At 34.9% G+C, this 13,567-nt stretch overlaps 1 protein-coding gene across 2 annotated transcripts in view; it reads left to right on the top strand.

Moving 5' to 3' along the window:
• LOC149538989 (ATP binding microtubule motor family protein) overlaps positions 1-13,567 on the top strand; it is a 172,559-nt gene that overhangs the window by 47,438 nt on the left and 111,554 nt on the right. For both annotated transcript variants that reach the window (XM_089800375.1, XM_089800376.1), the window contains exons 5-8: positions 8,187-8,325; positions 8,872-8,937; positions 9,171-9,233; positions 9,444-9,494. In XM_089800375.1, the coding sequence (XP_089656501.1) occupies positions 8,187-8,325; positions 8,872-8,937; positions 9,171-9,233; positions 9,444-9,494 (319 nt within the window). The remainder of the gene's footprint in view (positions 1-8,186; positions 8,326-8,871; positions 8,938-9,170; positions 9,234-9,443; positions 9,495-13,567) is intronic.

Consider the following 13,567-nt stretch of genomic DNA (forward strand, 5'->3'; position numbering starts at 1 on the left):
CTGTACCCTAGTACCCGTACCGGGTACGAAACGGGGACGCGGGTACGGATTTTGGCCGTACCTTGCGACGTCCCTTTTTTGAAAAATTCAGAAACGTCCCCGAAACGGCCAATTTTTTTGGGCAGGAAACTTGGGGACGGCCAGCAGTATCGGGGACAGTTTTGCCGTCCCCTATCCGTCCCCGAAACTGCTGGCCGTCCCCTTTTTCCCAGTCAATCTGGTAAAGGCAAACCATCCCCAAAAAAATATTTTTTCCTAATTTTTGTTGTTCGTGTGGCCCCTAGTCATCTTAAAGACATAATAACAATATGCAACCCATATTTGGTCCATTAAAACACTAACTCTTCTACTCATTTTTCGATTTAACATACTTGCTAAGAGGAAGGAAGAAAACATAAGAGCAGTAGCAGCAATGAGCAAAGATTGTGTTTAGTGAGGCAAGACTGAGTTCGGTATTTACTATTTACTAACTATTTTAGTTGGACTTCTCTTTATTTCATTCTGATTTCAGCATGATACTTGAAGCCTTCAGGCATTTTAATTTTTGCTATATATGTATGTGATATTGTTATAATGGAAGCACTTAGTATTTGCCATTTGATAATATTCCATGTATTTATCTTCTAAAATGTCTATGGTGAATGGTTTATCAATGTTATGATATACATATTTGAATTTTGTCTCTATTAAAAAAAATCCCCTATGTTTTTAATCGCCGTCCCCTAATGTCCCGTCCCCTAAATTTTGGCTTCGACCCGTACCCGTACCGGAAACACGTCCCCGTCCCCTAAAACGTCCCCGTCCCGGAAACTCCGTGGAACATAGGATTTCGTCCCTTTGGCCTTTGTAAAGAAGTTCATCAGAAACTTGTAAAAACCTTCTTTACTCCTCAAAACATTCTCAAAAGCTCGTTGTCTTTGATAGCTTCTCTAGCATGATGCCCTGTGCTCAGGAGAGAAGAACATTCCTTTACCCAAGTGTCCCCATACATTCGACACTTTGTATGATTTTGATTTAGTTAATGTTTCTTTCCCTCAATTTGTTATATGAGCCTCCAAAATAGATTAAAATGGGGGAAACATTTACTAATTGAAAAAAAATACCATTAGTGGCCACATGAGGACATAATTGAGCATTACTTTAAATTGGTCACTTAGTGGTTACTAAAATAATATAACAATTAAACTCTTTTTGGTTTAAAAAATAAAACCACCTTGGCCAATAAACCCCTAGATACCATTGAATTCCTTAATTAGCCCCCTAGGAATCGTAGAACAAGGTCTAATGACTTTTGTATTATTGTTCAGGTGTTGAATTTTGGTTGATTTAAAAGTAGAATCTTCTTATCTCAGTTGAAGTATGCTTGTAGTCTGCTGGACAACTTTTAGATGCTAGACTGCAAACTTGCATCCACACGTATGGATAAAGGATAAAAGCTAACAATGATATCAGATTCGCTTGTGGTGAATGAATCAACATTCAGGCAATTAGTGGGAAGTCTCATCTATCTTACTACTGCCCAGTGTGATCTCAGTTTTGTAGCAAGTTACATTTCACACTTCATGACACCCCCTACGACTGATCATCGGGTAGCAATGAACTGTGTGTTGCATTATGTTAAGGGTACTTCTAATTTTGGCATTCTGTACGACAAATAATGCAATCTTAGACTCATCATCGAAGTAAGTTTTTTCAGTTTGGGATATGGTGTAGTCACATGGGCTTGCTAGAAGCAATCGGAAATGGCTCTTTCCTTGAAAGAAATTGAGTCATGAGGAATAATTAAGATAGTTTGTGAGACGATTTGGCTTTAGAGGATGCTTTTAGACATGCTGTTGTCTCAAGTAGATTCTACATGTCTTTTTTGTGATAATCAAGGGGCACTTTTATTGGCCAAGAATCCAATCTTCCACGAGAGAGCCAACCATGTTGATCTTCATTATCATTTTTATTCGGCAGCTAGTTGAAGGCAAATCAATTGCCATATGTTCTGATTGCGGGTTAGATGGCAAATATTCTCATCAAGTCTCTAAGTCGAGACAAGGCTGTAAAATTTAGGGGCCCTCTTGGTTAACTTGGGGCCAAGAGGGCATCAAATGATATTGTAGCTTAATGTACATATTAGATTGTTTTGTTGTAGAACATCTTTTTTGTAACTCCTATTAATGATTGCTTGATCATTCATTATTTTATCAATTACTAGTGTAATATGGTCTACACTTGGGAGATGTACAACAAACTAAAAGCCTATTAGGTAAAAACACAAAATATACCAAAATCCTATCAAAGCTCTTCTAAATGTGCATGCAAAACATCTATGATCAAAACATCTTGAAAATATTATTTTTTAGGTTTTGAAATCCCAAATTTTACAATTCTATAAATATCGAAGGTGACTCCTCAATACAATCACTCCTACAAACTAGGGATTGCATTCCAAATCCAAAATCAATTATCAAATGAGGGGTTTTCATCCTTGCAAGATCCAATAAAGAACACACAATTTCATTCCAATAGAATTTCATTATGTGTACTGTTCTTCATATTTCAAATGTGAGTTCTTTTCATGGTCTGGATGGAAATGATCCAATTCAAATTTTTTAGTAAGATAGTTTCTATGAAATATAGCTTCGGGAGATATCTTTCTCCCAATTTTTGAGATAGTTGTCTATGTCTGAGATAGTTATTCATTCAAAGATTGCTGGTTTTGTGTTCACATATGTGTTTCCTATTCATTCTTTGTTGTTGTCAATAGTAGTTGGTGACATCTAAACTAGTCATATACTTTGTTGGCCCAAGAAACTGATCCAGTCATTGTTTTATATACCAATGCATTGGAGGCATCAAATGGACAATTGGTTCATGATTTTAAAAAGTCCCTTCTTGTCTAATGATAGCAATTTCATTTGACATGACAATCTTTCAATTAAGTCTTTGTCTTTTGTTTTGTGTATGTTTTTTGTGGTGATGAATGGTAGTAGTATCCATTATTATTAGCAGAGTCTTATATGTCATAGGTTCAATATTATTGGTTAGTGTATGTCTTATATTGATGTTAAATGTTTATAGAGTCAGAGGGGAATTCATGATTGTTTTAGTTTGAGCATTGCGAAGAAGTAATTTGGAGCATTTTGCGTCATTGGTGCCAAAACGTATTTATAAACCAGATCTTGGAGTTGTGAATTTAATTTAAGCCTTTTAAAATCACAAATATTGATATAGATCATCCCCTACCACAAGATTATATCTCCAGGAATTAAGCTGATTGGGGACGATTAGTTGAGGACAATATGTCTTGAAGTAAATATCAACAATACTTGGTCTCCAACTGCATATCATGTCTAGTATCTCCTTTAGATGCAATGTACAATCATGGCAATACAAGACTAGATGAAAAATGATTGCATGCTATGGGGAAGTTGTGGATGAAGGTTTCATTTCTTGCTAATGGTAGGGGATATTTTCTGCATTCTAAGTGACTCTCCATTGCTAGTTGGATCTATTGGGTTGTGTACAAATGTAAAACTAAGAGTCGTAACTAGCATATTAGTTTTGACACTGTTGAAGAAATAGATTTTCTCTTGAGTTAGTCTTCTATTTCTTTTTATCTTATAAACTAAGTTTTACTTGTTAAAAATCATAGTTATTAGAACTTGTATTATTTGTGTTTGGATTAGATTAGCTGCATGTATTTATATGAGTTGCTTATAGCAAATGTTCTCTTCCCCCGATAATATGATTAAGCTGACTATTTTTATTTAATGTGTGCTTTGTTGTAGTCGTCCCAAGGATATAAGGCATTGGGCAAGAGAATATATTGTCATGGAGATCATTTTTTAGAGACTGCAATAATGCTGGTCAATATTGTGAAAGAGACTGCAATAATGCTGGTCAATATTGTGAAAGAGACTGCGATGCTAATAGTCATATCAATATGGGAGTGATTGTTATGTACCAAATGGATATGGAAAGAATTGAGGATATGATCGTAGTACTTCTATTGCTAGGGGGAAGTGACCATTATGTTTGTGGTGGTCCTGCACATTATGAAGGAAGCTACAAAGAAAGACCAACACCCTATGATCCCCCAATCTTAGATGACCAGCTTATGATGATCACTATTAATGCCTAAATGATCATGTAGTCATTTCAAATATGTCCTGGCCAACAATAGTGAGATTGTGTTTTTGCTTATGGACAAGCCTATGTATGGGACTAAGAGGAATTCTCAAATGCAGATTTATTTGGAGCACAGTGAGGGCCTTGACCTTCAACATCTTACTTTGTTACGTGTTGATATATTCTGCACCCTCAAGGAGATTCACTAGAGCAGTGAGCTTGGAGGGTTTGAGTTTATGCCCAAGCTTGCACCTACTTATTATCTGATGCATTATATTAGGGTCAAGCTTAACTAGTTGAAGAGAGGATTTCTTTAGGTTCAAGAAGATTAAGAGGGAGCTTGAGTGGCAAATGAAAAGTTCCAAGTCCCTTGTAGAGGACCAACAAGCTTAAGAAGCAGTGTGGCTTTGAAAGTTCTTTGTTTGGTCAAATGTTGGAGGCAACTATAATTTATTGTGATAATCAAAGTTGTGTGAAGCTCTTTGTTATTCCAGTGTGAGAGATATTGGTCTTTTATGCATATTTCTATGAGACTTGTGTGTTTGTAATTGTTCCTCTAAAGAAAGCATTGTAGTTAATCTTGAACGAGGAAGTTAGGAGGTTAATGCAAGTGCTTAGGGCTTTAGAGGGAGTTACATCATCATGAAGATTTGCTATGAAAGAGAAATATGAGGTGGAAGCCCCTGAGAGATATAAATCTTTCCACACATGAGAGTAGCCATGATGGATGTCATGTTGAGAGATTCCGTGACGACATCGCGTTGAGTGGTTTCATGATGGGCACTTGTGTACATGCTTCTTTCCACACATGGGAGTAGCAATGGTGGACATCATGTGAGAGATTCCAGATGCTATCATGTTGAGAGATTCTTTGATAAACTCTTTTCTACAAATGGGTGTAGCCATTGTGGGTGTCTTGTTGAGAGATTCCATGGCAGGAATATTTCTAGCCAAGACAGAGTGTTGGAGATATAGCTTTGAGAGATATTTTTCTCCCAATTTCTAAGACAGTCATTTATGTCTGAGATAGTTATTTATTTCGAGGTTGCTAGTTATGCATTCACATGATCTGTTTCTTATTCATTCTTGGTTGTTGCCAATGTTAGTTGGTGACATTTGAAACTAGTTAAATGCTCTGTTCTTTCAAATTGATTTAGTCATCGTTTTATATACCTATGCGTTGCTGGCATTGAATAGACAATTGATTCATGATATTGAGGAGTCCCTTCATGTGGATCAACAATTTGATTTGACACAGGTATCTTTGAATGAAGTGTTTGCCTCTTATATGGTAGTTGGGTTTAATCTTGTATAATTTACAAAGATTGTGGGATGTATCAGCTCTGAGATTATTTTGTTTTGTGTATGTTCCTTGCGGCGATGAATGGTTGTAGTAACTTGTATTATTAGCGGAGTTTTATAAATCACAGGTTCAATGATTTTGGTTAGTCTATGTCTTGTATTGATTGTTAAGTGCATAGTTTTGAGAATTGCCCTGAAAGTGCCGGAATCGCCGGTTTGGCGATTCGATTCATGCATGACAATTTTTTTGGAGCCGGTGAATTGAGTCATTGATTTTTTGTCATGAATCGCATGAATTGCTGATTCATGCGATCCATGCAAAAAATCGCACGAATCAACCTCATGAATTGCCTGCACGTGCAACCAAAAGTGAAGAATTTTTTAAAATAAAAACATGTTTTTAATTTTTAATTTTTTTGCCTCTCCTCTTTTTTTTAATCATAAAGGGCCTTCTAATTGTTTAGCATGAGTAGAAGAGAGGAAAAGTGAGAAAGAAGAGAAAAGAAAAACCATAGGTTTGCAAGCAGCAAGAAGGAAGAGCACCAAAGAGATCAAAAGTCCATTTGGGGAGGCCCTAGTGATGTTGTATGTGAGCCCATCTTACATGCGGGGGCTATGGCTCAACAGTCCTCTAGGACCTACCTTAAATGCCTTTCTAGAAGGCAAAGATTGGTTACTTAGAGGCTACGGCTGCGACTGAGCTCGAGGATGATGATGAGGGTTGAGCTAGAGCCTTATTTTTTCATTTTGTTTATAGATATTGATAGAGATACGTTTCATGGATCTTCATCTTTGATTCTCACATACATTTATGATTTGATGTCTTATGGATCTTCATCTTACATACATTCTATGATTTGAATCATTATGATACTATGATTTCTATTTATTTCAGCTACAACGTACAATTTACATTTAATGTGTAACATAATTACGTATGTGATGGATTTATCATTTATGTTTCATGTTTATGTATGAAGCTTCTATTTGATGATGTTATAGTGTGTTTAAGTTGTATCCAATAGAGGGTGTATGAAATAATTTGTAAATTATTAAAATCTCTAAATTTCAAGAGTTTTTTAAATTTGCCTATTCATGGCTGATTCGATTCCAATTCATGGTCGATTCACGATTCGATTTGGCCTTGCCGCTTTCGATTTTATTCCGATTCTCGTTACTTTGGTTTAGTGTTTGTAGATTCGTACGCAAATTTTTTATTGTTTCAGTTTCAACATTGTATTGTTCAAACTCCTTTTATTATTCAATAATTAAATATTTTTGTTGTGATTGGGTTTTCCCTCTCATGTTGAAGGTTTTTCCTGTGGTAATTATGCCAAAGATGTAAGATCCTTGAGGATGATAGAAGTTTATGGTGACACATAAGAGATTTGTATGTAGAACTGCATTCCCAGATGTTTGATAAGGTGTTGCGTAGAGTGATGCTTGCATGATATAGACCTAATGAAGCTGCTAGAGAAGAATCATGCGAATCGCCAAGCATTGCATGAGTAGGTGTTAACATAGAATAGCATCACTTGGAAGGAAGAATTGAAGACATGCTAGCTAGGATGACGAGCTGATAATTCTTCTTCTTTTGATTCCTTCGGCAATTGCAACAAGGGATGATAGGAAAAGATGAGTTACAACCAAAACTCTAGTGTGACTAAAGATTGAGAGGAATCTAGAAAGAGAAGTGGAATTGTATAGTTTCCATTCACAAAGCATTGTTTAGTGTACTGGAAATATGATAGTTGATAAAGGTATACGATATATTAGAAGATTATGATCTTCATCTTGCACTCTAATGATCAATCAAGATGAACTATTTTTTATAGTCAAATGATCAAATTCCAGATGTAATAAATTTTTATACATGAATGATGGGCTCAAGCTTTGAATTGAGTAACTAGACTAAACATGTAACAAAGAGAACATTATTGTTTTGCAAATTCTAAAGAAATTGATTGCCATATTTGCATTCATAACTTATGTGGAATATGTGATTACGTTGGAGGTTCTAATTATGCATTTGATAATATATGAAATTGAAGCATTCAAATAGAAATTAGACATTTCCTTGAGAGTTGGTTGAGGTACACAAATTTTGTGGAGGCATTTTTCTATTCATTAGAATCATTGCAGATATTGTACGAAATGTTGGTACTGTCATTGCTTGATTCTTCCTTATGAATGTTTTAACCAGCATTATCTGGGGAACTACTACTGAGAGTAATGCTTTGCTATATTCAATTTTTGAGTTTCTAGATAATTCTGTAATATTCATTGGCATCATTTGAGAACTTGGGTATATTCAACTTATATGCCCTTTACAATTCTATATTCATAATTAAAACGTGTTCTGTTATGTGCAATATACTATTGTATTGTTCTATCAGAATTTGCCTGTGATGCATGTAATTTTTTCCTTTGGCTTATATTCACTTTTTCCAAGTCTATTTGCATTTTAAAAATGTTAACTTATCAATGGTAATGGGTGGATAATGTCGGCTGAAAGGACAAGCAGCTTTGACTTTTTTGTTTGACCGAATCTAAGTCATGAAAAGAATTTGCAGATCATAATACATTTCCTTAAATGGAACATCTGCTTGGATGTAACAATGTTTATTCATTGCTTTCATGTTGGAAGTACACTGCATTGCATTGATTGTAGTTTTTTTTGGTATTTTATTAATTGCTTTCAGAAAAGATGTACTTTTCATGGTTTAAATGCCTTTTGATGGTCATACGCTTGTGTATGCTAACAGCCGATCACAGTGTATCATCAATATTCGAAGTAGCTCCAAAGTGGTAGATGGCCAGGAGAATGAATGCAAGCTGCGTGAAGCGGTGTTGACAATTGTGGACCTTGCTGGGGCAGAAAAGGAAAAGAAAACTGGAAATCAGGTTCTTACTAAACATGTTTTGTTTTCTCTGGGCTTTTTCTTTTCTCTCTATTAATCTTGTGTCTTCCCTGTTAAAAACATATCTCTTATGTTTTAGAATTCTCCAATTAATTTGACAGCTTTCAAATGCTGGAATGTGTTGATGCTTCATACAATTTTTATTTGATGGTTCAGTTGCTTTTAATCATAAATAATGTAACAAAGCAACTTGCTTACTGATATTTGTCGCAACTTGTTTTGTTTCTATATGTTTTAACTTTTAATGGTATTTACTATTTATAAATCTTACACGTCAGCATTGTATATAGTAAAATTTATCATTTTTTTTTTGCTTTGAACTGAACTTAATAATTACACGGACTCACCATCTACACAGCTAGTTGCTAGCTTTATTGTAAGATGTCTATGAGTCCTCGTGATTGATATGTGGAATAGCTTGAAATCTTTATAATCAATGTAATCAGTTACGCCAAAGAAAGCTAAATAGTTAATATGTTAGTGTTTATTTTCATATGTTGAAAGCTAATGTCATGGTTCTGTCATACAGGGCATTAGGTTCAATGAAAGCAACTTTATTAACAACACATCAATGGTTTTTGGCCTATGCCTACGAGTATGTGCTACTTCAGAGACATTTTTCTTCTTATTGTTTTTCATATTATTTTTAGTTTGGTGAAAATGATTTTTGGATTCAATTAGTTGTTATTTTTGAGTCTTTAGTTCTTAACTATTTTTTATTCTTGTTCCAAAATATATTTCCACAGTTTAGTTGGGTCTTCACAATTGTTGTGCAATGAACTGTATAAAAGAGTTTTCACTTTCATTGGTTAATCTTGTAATTTGCAGGCATTACTTGAGCATCAAAAAAATCCAAAAAGAGCATTAGAAAAACATTACCACAATTCTTTGGTAAGTAGAGTGAATTAACTAGTTTTGTCCTGAAAAACTTAAAAGCTTTCAACTATTGTGATTATGCTTCATAGTGGTGCCTTCTTTTGCACCATTTTATGGATTATAATTTTTTGTTTGTTTGTTTAATCTTAGGATGTTGTATTTGTGTGTTTCGTTGTGGTTGCTTGTGAATTGTTCACTTATGTTCTTAAACATATGCTTTTGCAGCTAACAAGATATTTGAAAGATTATTTGGAAGCCAAAGGTCGAATGGTCATGGTATGCCCCTTTGGTTTGTCTGTTTTCTATAATGAATATGATTTTGTGTCACAAATGTTTATGGGCCAAAAAGGATCATCATGCATGTGGCAATTCCTCTTATGTGTTTTATGATAAGATTTATGACAAGGCTGTTGCTTTATTCCAAAGTAGAATAAGTTTCTTTCGTAGTTAAATAGATAGTTGCTTTTAAAGAAAATGAACACAAATCAATTGGACACAATAGGTCTTTCAAGAATTTTAAAATTTAGATTCCATGCAAAGAAATTGATCTCTAACTTTTTGTTCTGAAAAGATTGCACTGTTTGATAGTTTTAAGAGGTAACGAGTAAGCCTTCATTGTCTTTTTGGCATATGAATCAATAGAGAAAGCAAATTTGTTTTGTTTTTTTCTCTCTACCTACATGTTTTTGTTTTGTCCTTTATGGAATAATATTTGTTGACCTAGGAGCATCATTTGTGCAAACTAATATTCAGGTTATACTAGTAAGGATGAGAGCTTGGCATCTTTTTATAACTGTTTCTCCAAGTACTATATGTATATCAACATCATCACAATTAGGATTAGTGGGGCTGCATGAGTAGAAACTCCCATAGAACAACATAATAAATAATGTTATGCATATATTATGCCTTAAGGAGGCTCCTCGACAACAAATCACCCCTTTAGTAGAATTGCTTTTACTTGGTGATGAAAGGAAGCGGATTTGTAGCCCGAGGCCATTGTGGATATAAATGAAAAGATGCCAAGAAACAAGGTTCTCCATAATATTTGGTGGTTGTCCACTTTTCCTTGTACTGATTAGTCTTGAGCAAATCCTTAAGCTTTTTCTATCACAAACATTCATCGATTAATTTTGGTCAACTTATCATCAAAGAAAGACAAAGCAATGAACAACATACACATGAACATCAGACTTTTATATGGAAAACCCAATGATGGAAAAATCACATTGAAAACACACTTGATTTATGAAAATTGAATATGACATAGTTTTAGGCTCAAGAAAATGGTAGCTCATTGCTCCTATTTGATTTGCAGGCTGAGATGCACAATCTTAGTTTGAGATACAATAGATTTGCAAGTTGAGACACATGATCCTAGGACAATTTTCAAAAAGGACTTGCAGGTTGAAGCTTACTACTTCAAGTAAAATTATAGATATGCGCAAGCTCCCGAACACCATCTCCTAGCAGGCATATGAATAAGAAAAATGGAAATGAACAAAGTCTCCAAACATGAAACTGTCCTTTAACGATTGTGTCTAAGCGTCCAACTTCATGACAAACACAACACACACATCTGCTGCTTCAAAACTTTGTCATACTGAAAGATATGATTATGAGAGCACATCACACATGATCCTCACACTTCTTTATGCCATATGCTTCCACATCATTCACATTCCATCCACACTGCAAATTGTACATCCATGCATCTGTATATATATTTTTTAATAATCAAAATTTTCAACTAGATCGGCCACAAATAAATTACACATAATTTAGATCATGTTGGTCACCATGAACAATTGCTGTAAATGTAGTCCTCTTGAGGGGATAAAATGGAACCAAATACATCATAAAACATCTTCTTAAAATGTTTTATATGAATCACACTCTACAAGACTACCTTCAAAGTTGGCCTCAAACGTAATGTGTAGAAAAATAATGTAGCATAATAACCAATTGGCCCAAAAATATCATCTGATGCAAATAGCTCAACATCTTCACAGGCCACAATAAGATTGCTAACAACATCTAAACTCAGCCTCCAGTGCATATCCAGACAAAAGTATATGATCCAAACAAGAAAACCAAACGAGTCTGACAAAGACCAACACTAACAACAATGCCGGGAAACATAACATCATAACTTCTCTTCAGACACTTCAGAAACATTTGGAACATGTCCTCAGAACTGCAAACGATGCTTCAGAGCAATGCAAATCATACTCTGGACCAGACCTTATAGACAATCACACTAATAGAAAATTGCAAATACCAACCACTTCAACTGAACACCCGAGAACCTGAAAACATACCAATTCAATATCTACAAAACATAGACATTATATCTTGAACCACAAGCCATCATCTTCAACTATGAAAGAATGTGAAGCATTCTCCCATGCAGACTTAAAATACTCTTTCTGGCCTATTGAAGCTTCCAATGATGCCACCTTCCAGAAACAACAAATACTCACTGAATACTATCACCAGGGATCAGAAGACTATCTGAACACTTACTTAAGGACCTCCATCAATCAGCTCAGGTTGACATCCACTCACATCAGGTTGACATCAATGACAACGCTGAACTCACGTTGCTGACACCTAGGAGGTGTAAATTAGAACTTTTGATTAAATATAAATGTTTATAAATACAAAAAATATTAATATAATAAAAATCTTTATTATTTTAAATGCGTATTTGTATTGAATTGATTCAAATCTTGAAAGTCAATAATAATATTTGTGGGCTGACTTGGTCTATCCTTCTTCTTAGGATGTCTCATTCATTTGCAGGGCTTACAAACAAGTATAAACTTCAATATGAGGGACATTTTAAAACTTGTTTTTGGGAACAACGAATTATTCTATGGTTATTGTTGATTGACTGCCCTAGGTGGAACGATACCCTTCTCCAAGGCACCTTGAGGTGGAGTGAATAAGCAGGGAGTGCCATCAGTCCTTAAATCCTTATACCAACTAATTTGCGGAGGAAAAACTGTGCTGCTGTATTCAAATCAAGTGCTATCAAAGTTTTCCATGTCTCAGGTTGTTTGGGAAGAAGATTGATGCAAGTTGATCTCAGACCATTCCTGGACATTCCAGTCAACTTGGCTGCTAATGTATGGCTGATTGCATGCCCAAACCACTATTAGAGGTGAAAACCTAGTGCTGTGCGTAACAACTGACGCATTGTAGATCTGAGTTCCACACGGCAAAATCATCACACACCCAAGAACTTTTCAACCCAGTCAGTCATCTCTACAATTGGATAGCTTTGTAATTATGTATTTGTCACTTGTATTATTCACAATAGACGTTGACCAGTCAACAAATAAGAAGAGCTAATAAGTTCATTAACACAGGTCGTTTTTTACATAACAGTGAGTAAAAACTGATTGTCAATGTCTTTTTTGAAGATAGAAATTGTTACAGCAGGCATATCTATCACCTAGTCGCAACAAGGACAGTTTGGAGGCAAATTCCAGCAATCTCTGAGCATTTAAGATGTCCATGGACCTCACTATACCCAGAACTAATTTGGAAGGTCTGTCATGATCCTTCCTGGGACCGCTTAGCCTAGTATGATATCGAAACCTTCTATAACACCAGAGAAAACCAATGTTTCCAACAGAAAATGATTCACTGCCTTTTGCTAATTCCAGTGCTCTACAACCTCTGAATTCCCATCAACCTGCATTCCCAAGTGCAACAAAAACCCATGCCAATACTTCACAGTTAGTCACCCAACAACGAATCAGGTAGCTCTCATTTAAAATGCAGTGTGCAAGGTAAACTTTTTAGCATGATCAATGATGCTTCTAAGACACACCCTCCAGTACCATTTAGGTTATGTGGTGTCACATTTTTGGCCATCTCTTAACATGCATCATTAATCTTGTCTGTTTATTAGTTTTAGGAATAAATGATAAAATAGTGTCAAGTTGAATGAATTACTGATTGTATGAGATATCTAGTCTTGAAAATTTGTTTTTATATTTAAATTTAGTATATATGTATCAGATTGTAATCATTTTGTCGTACTTTGATAATTATGTAAATGTTTGGAGATCAAACACATTTGAAAAATGTCCCTAGGAATATTGGAATTTAGCACAAACACAAGGAAAAGATTTCAAATTTAACTTACTCATTTATGTTAAATAACTATAGAGCATGGTACTGATAAAAAAATTATGAATTCAGTGTCAGGAACAGCTTCAACAATATCAATTCCAGATGAACATAATCACAAATACCTGTAGATCTTGAATAACTTATCAACATCTTATCATACAGTTGTCATGCTATATATGTCGTAGACAATCCGTCAAAAAAAC

This window comes from Cupressus sempervirens, chromosome 9 (assembly GCF_028749045.1).
Source record: "Cupressus sempervirens isolate cs-2001-9-10 chromosome 9, ASM2874904v1, whole genome shotgun sequence".
Taxonomy (NCBI): Eukaryota; Viridiplantae; Streptophyta; class Pinopsida; order Cupressales; family Cupressaceae; genus Cupressus; species Cupressus sempervirens.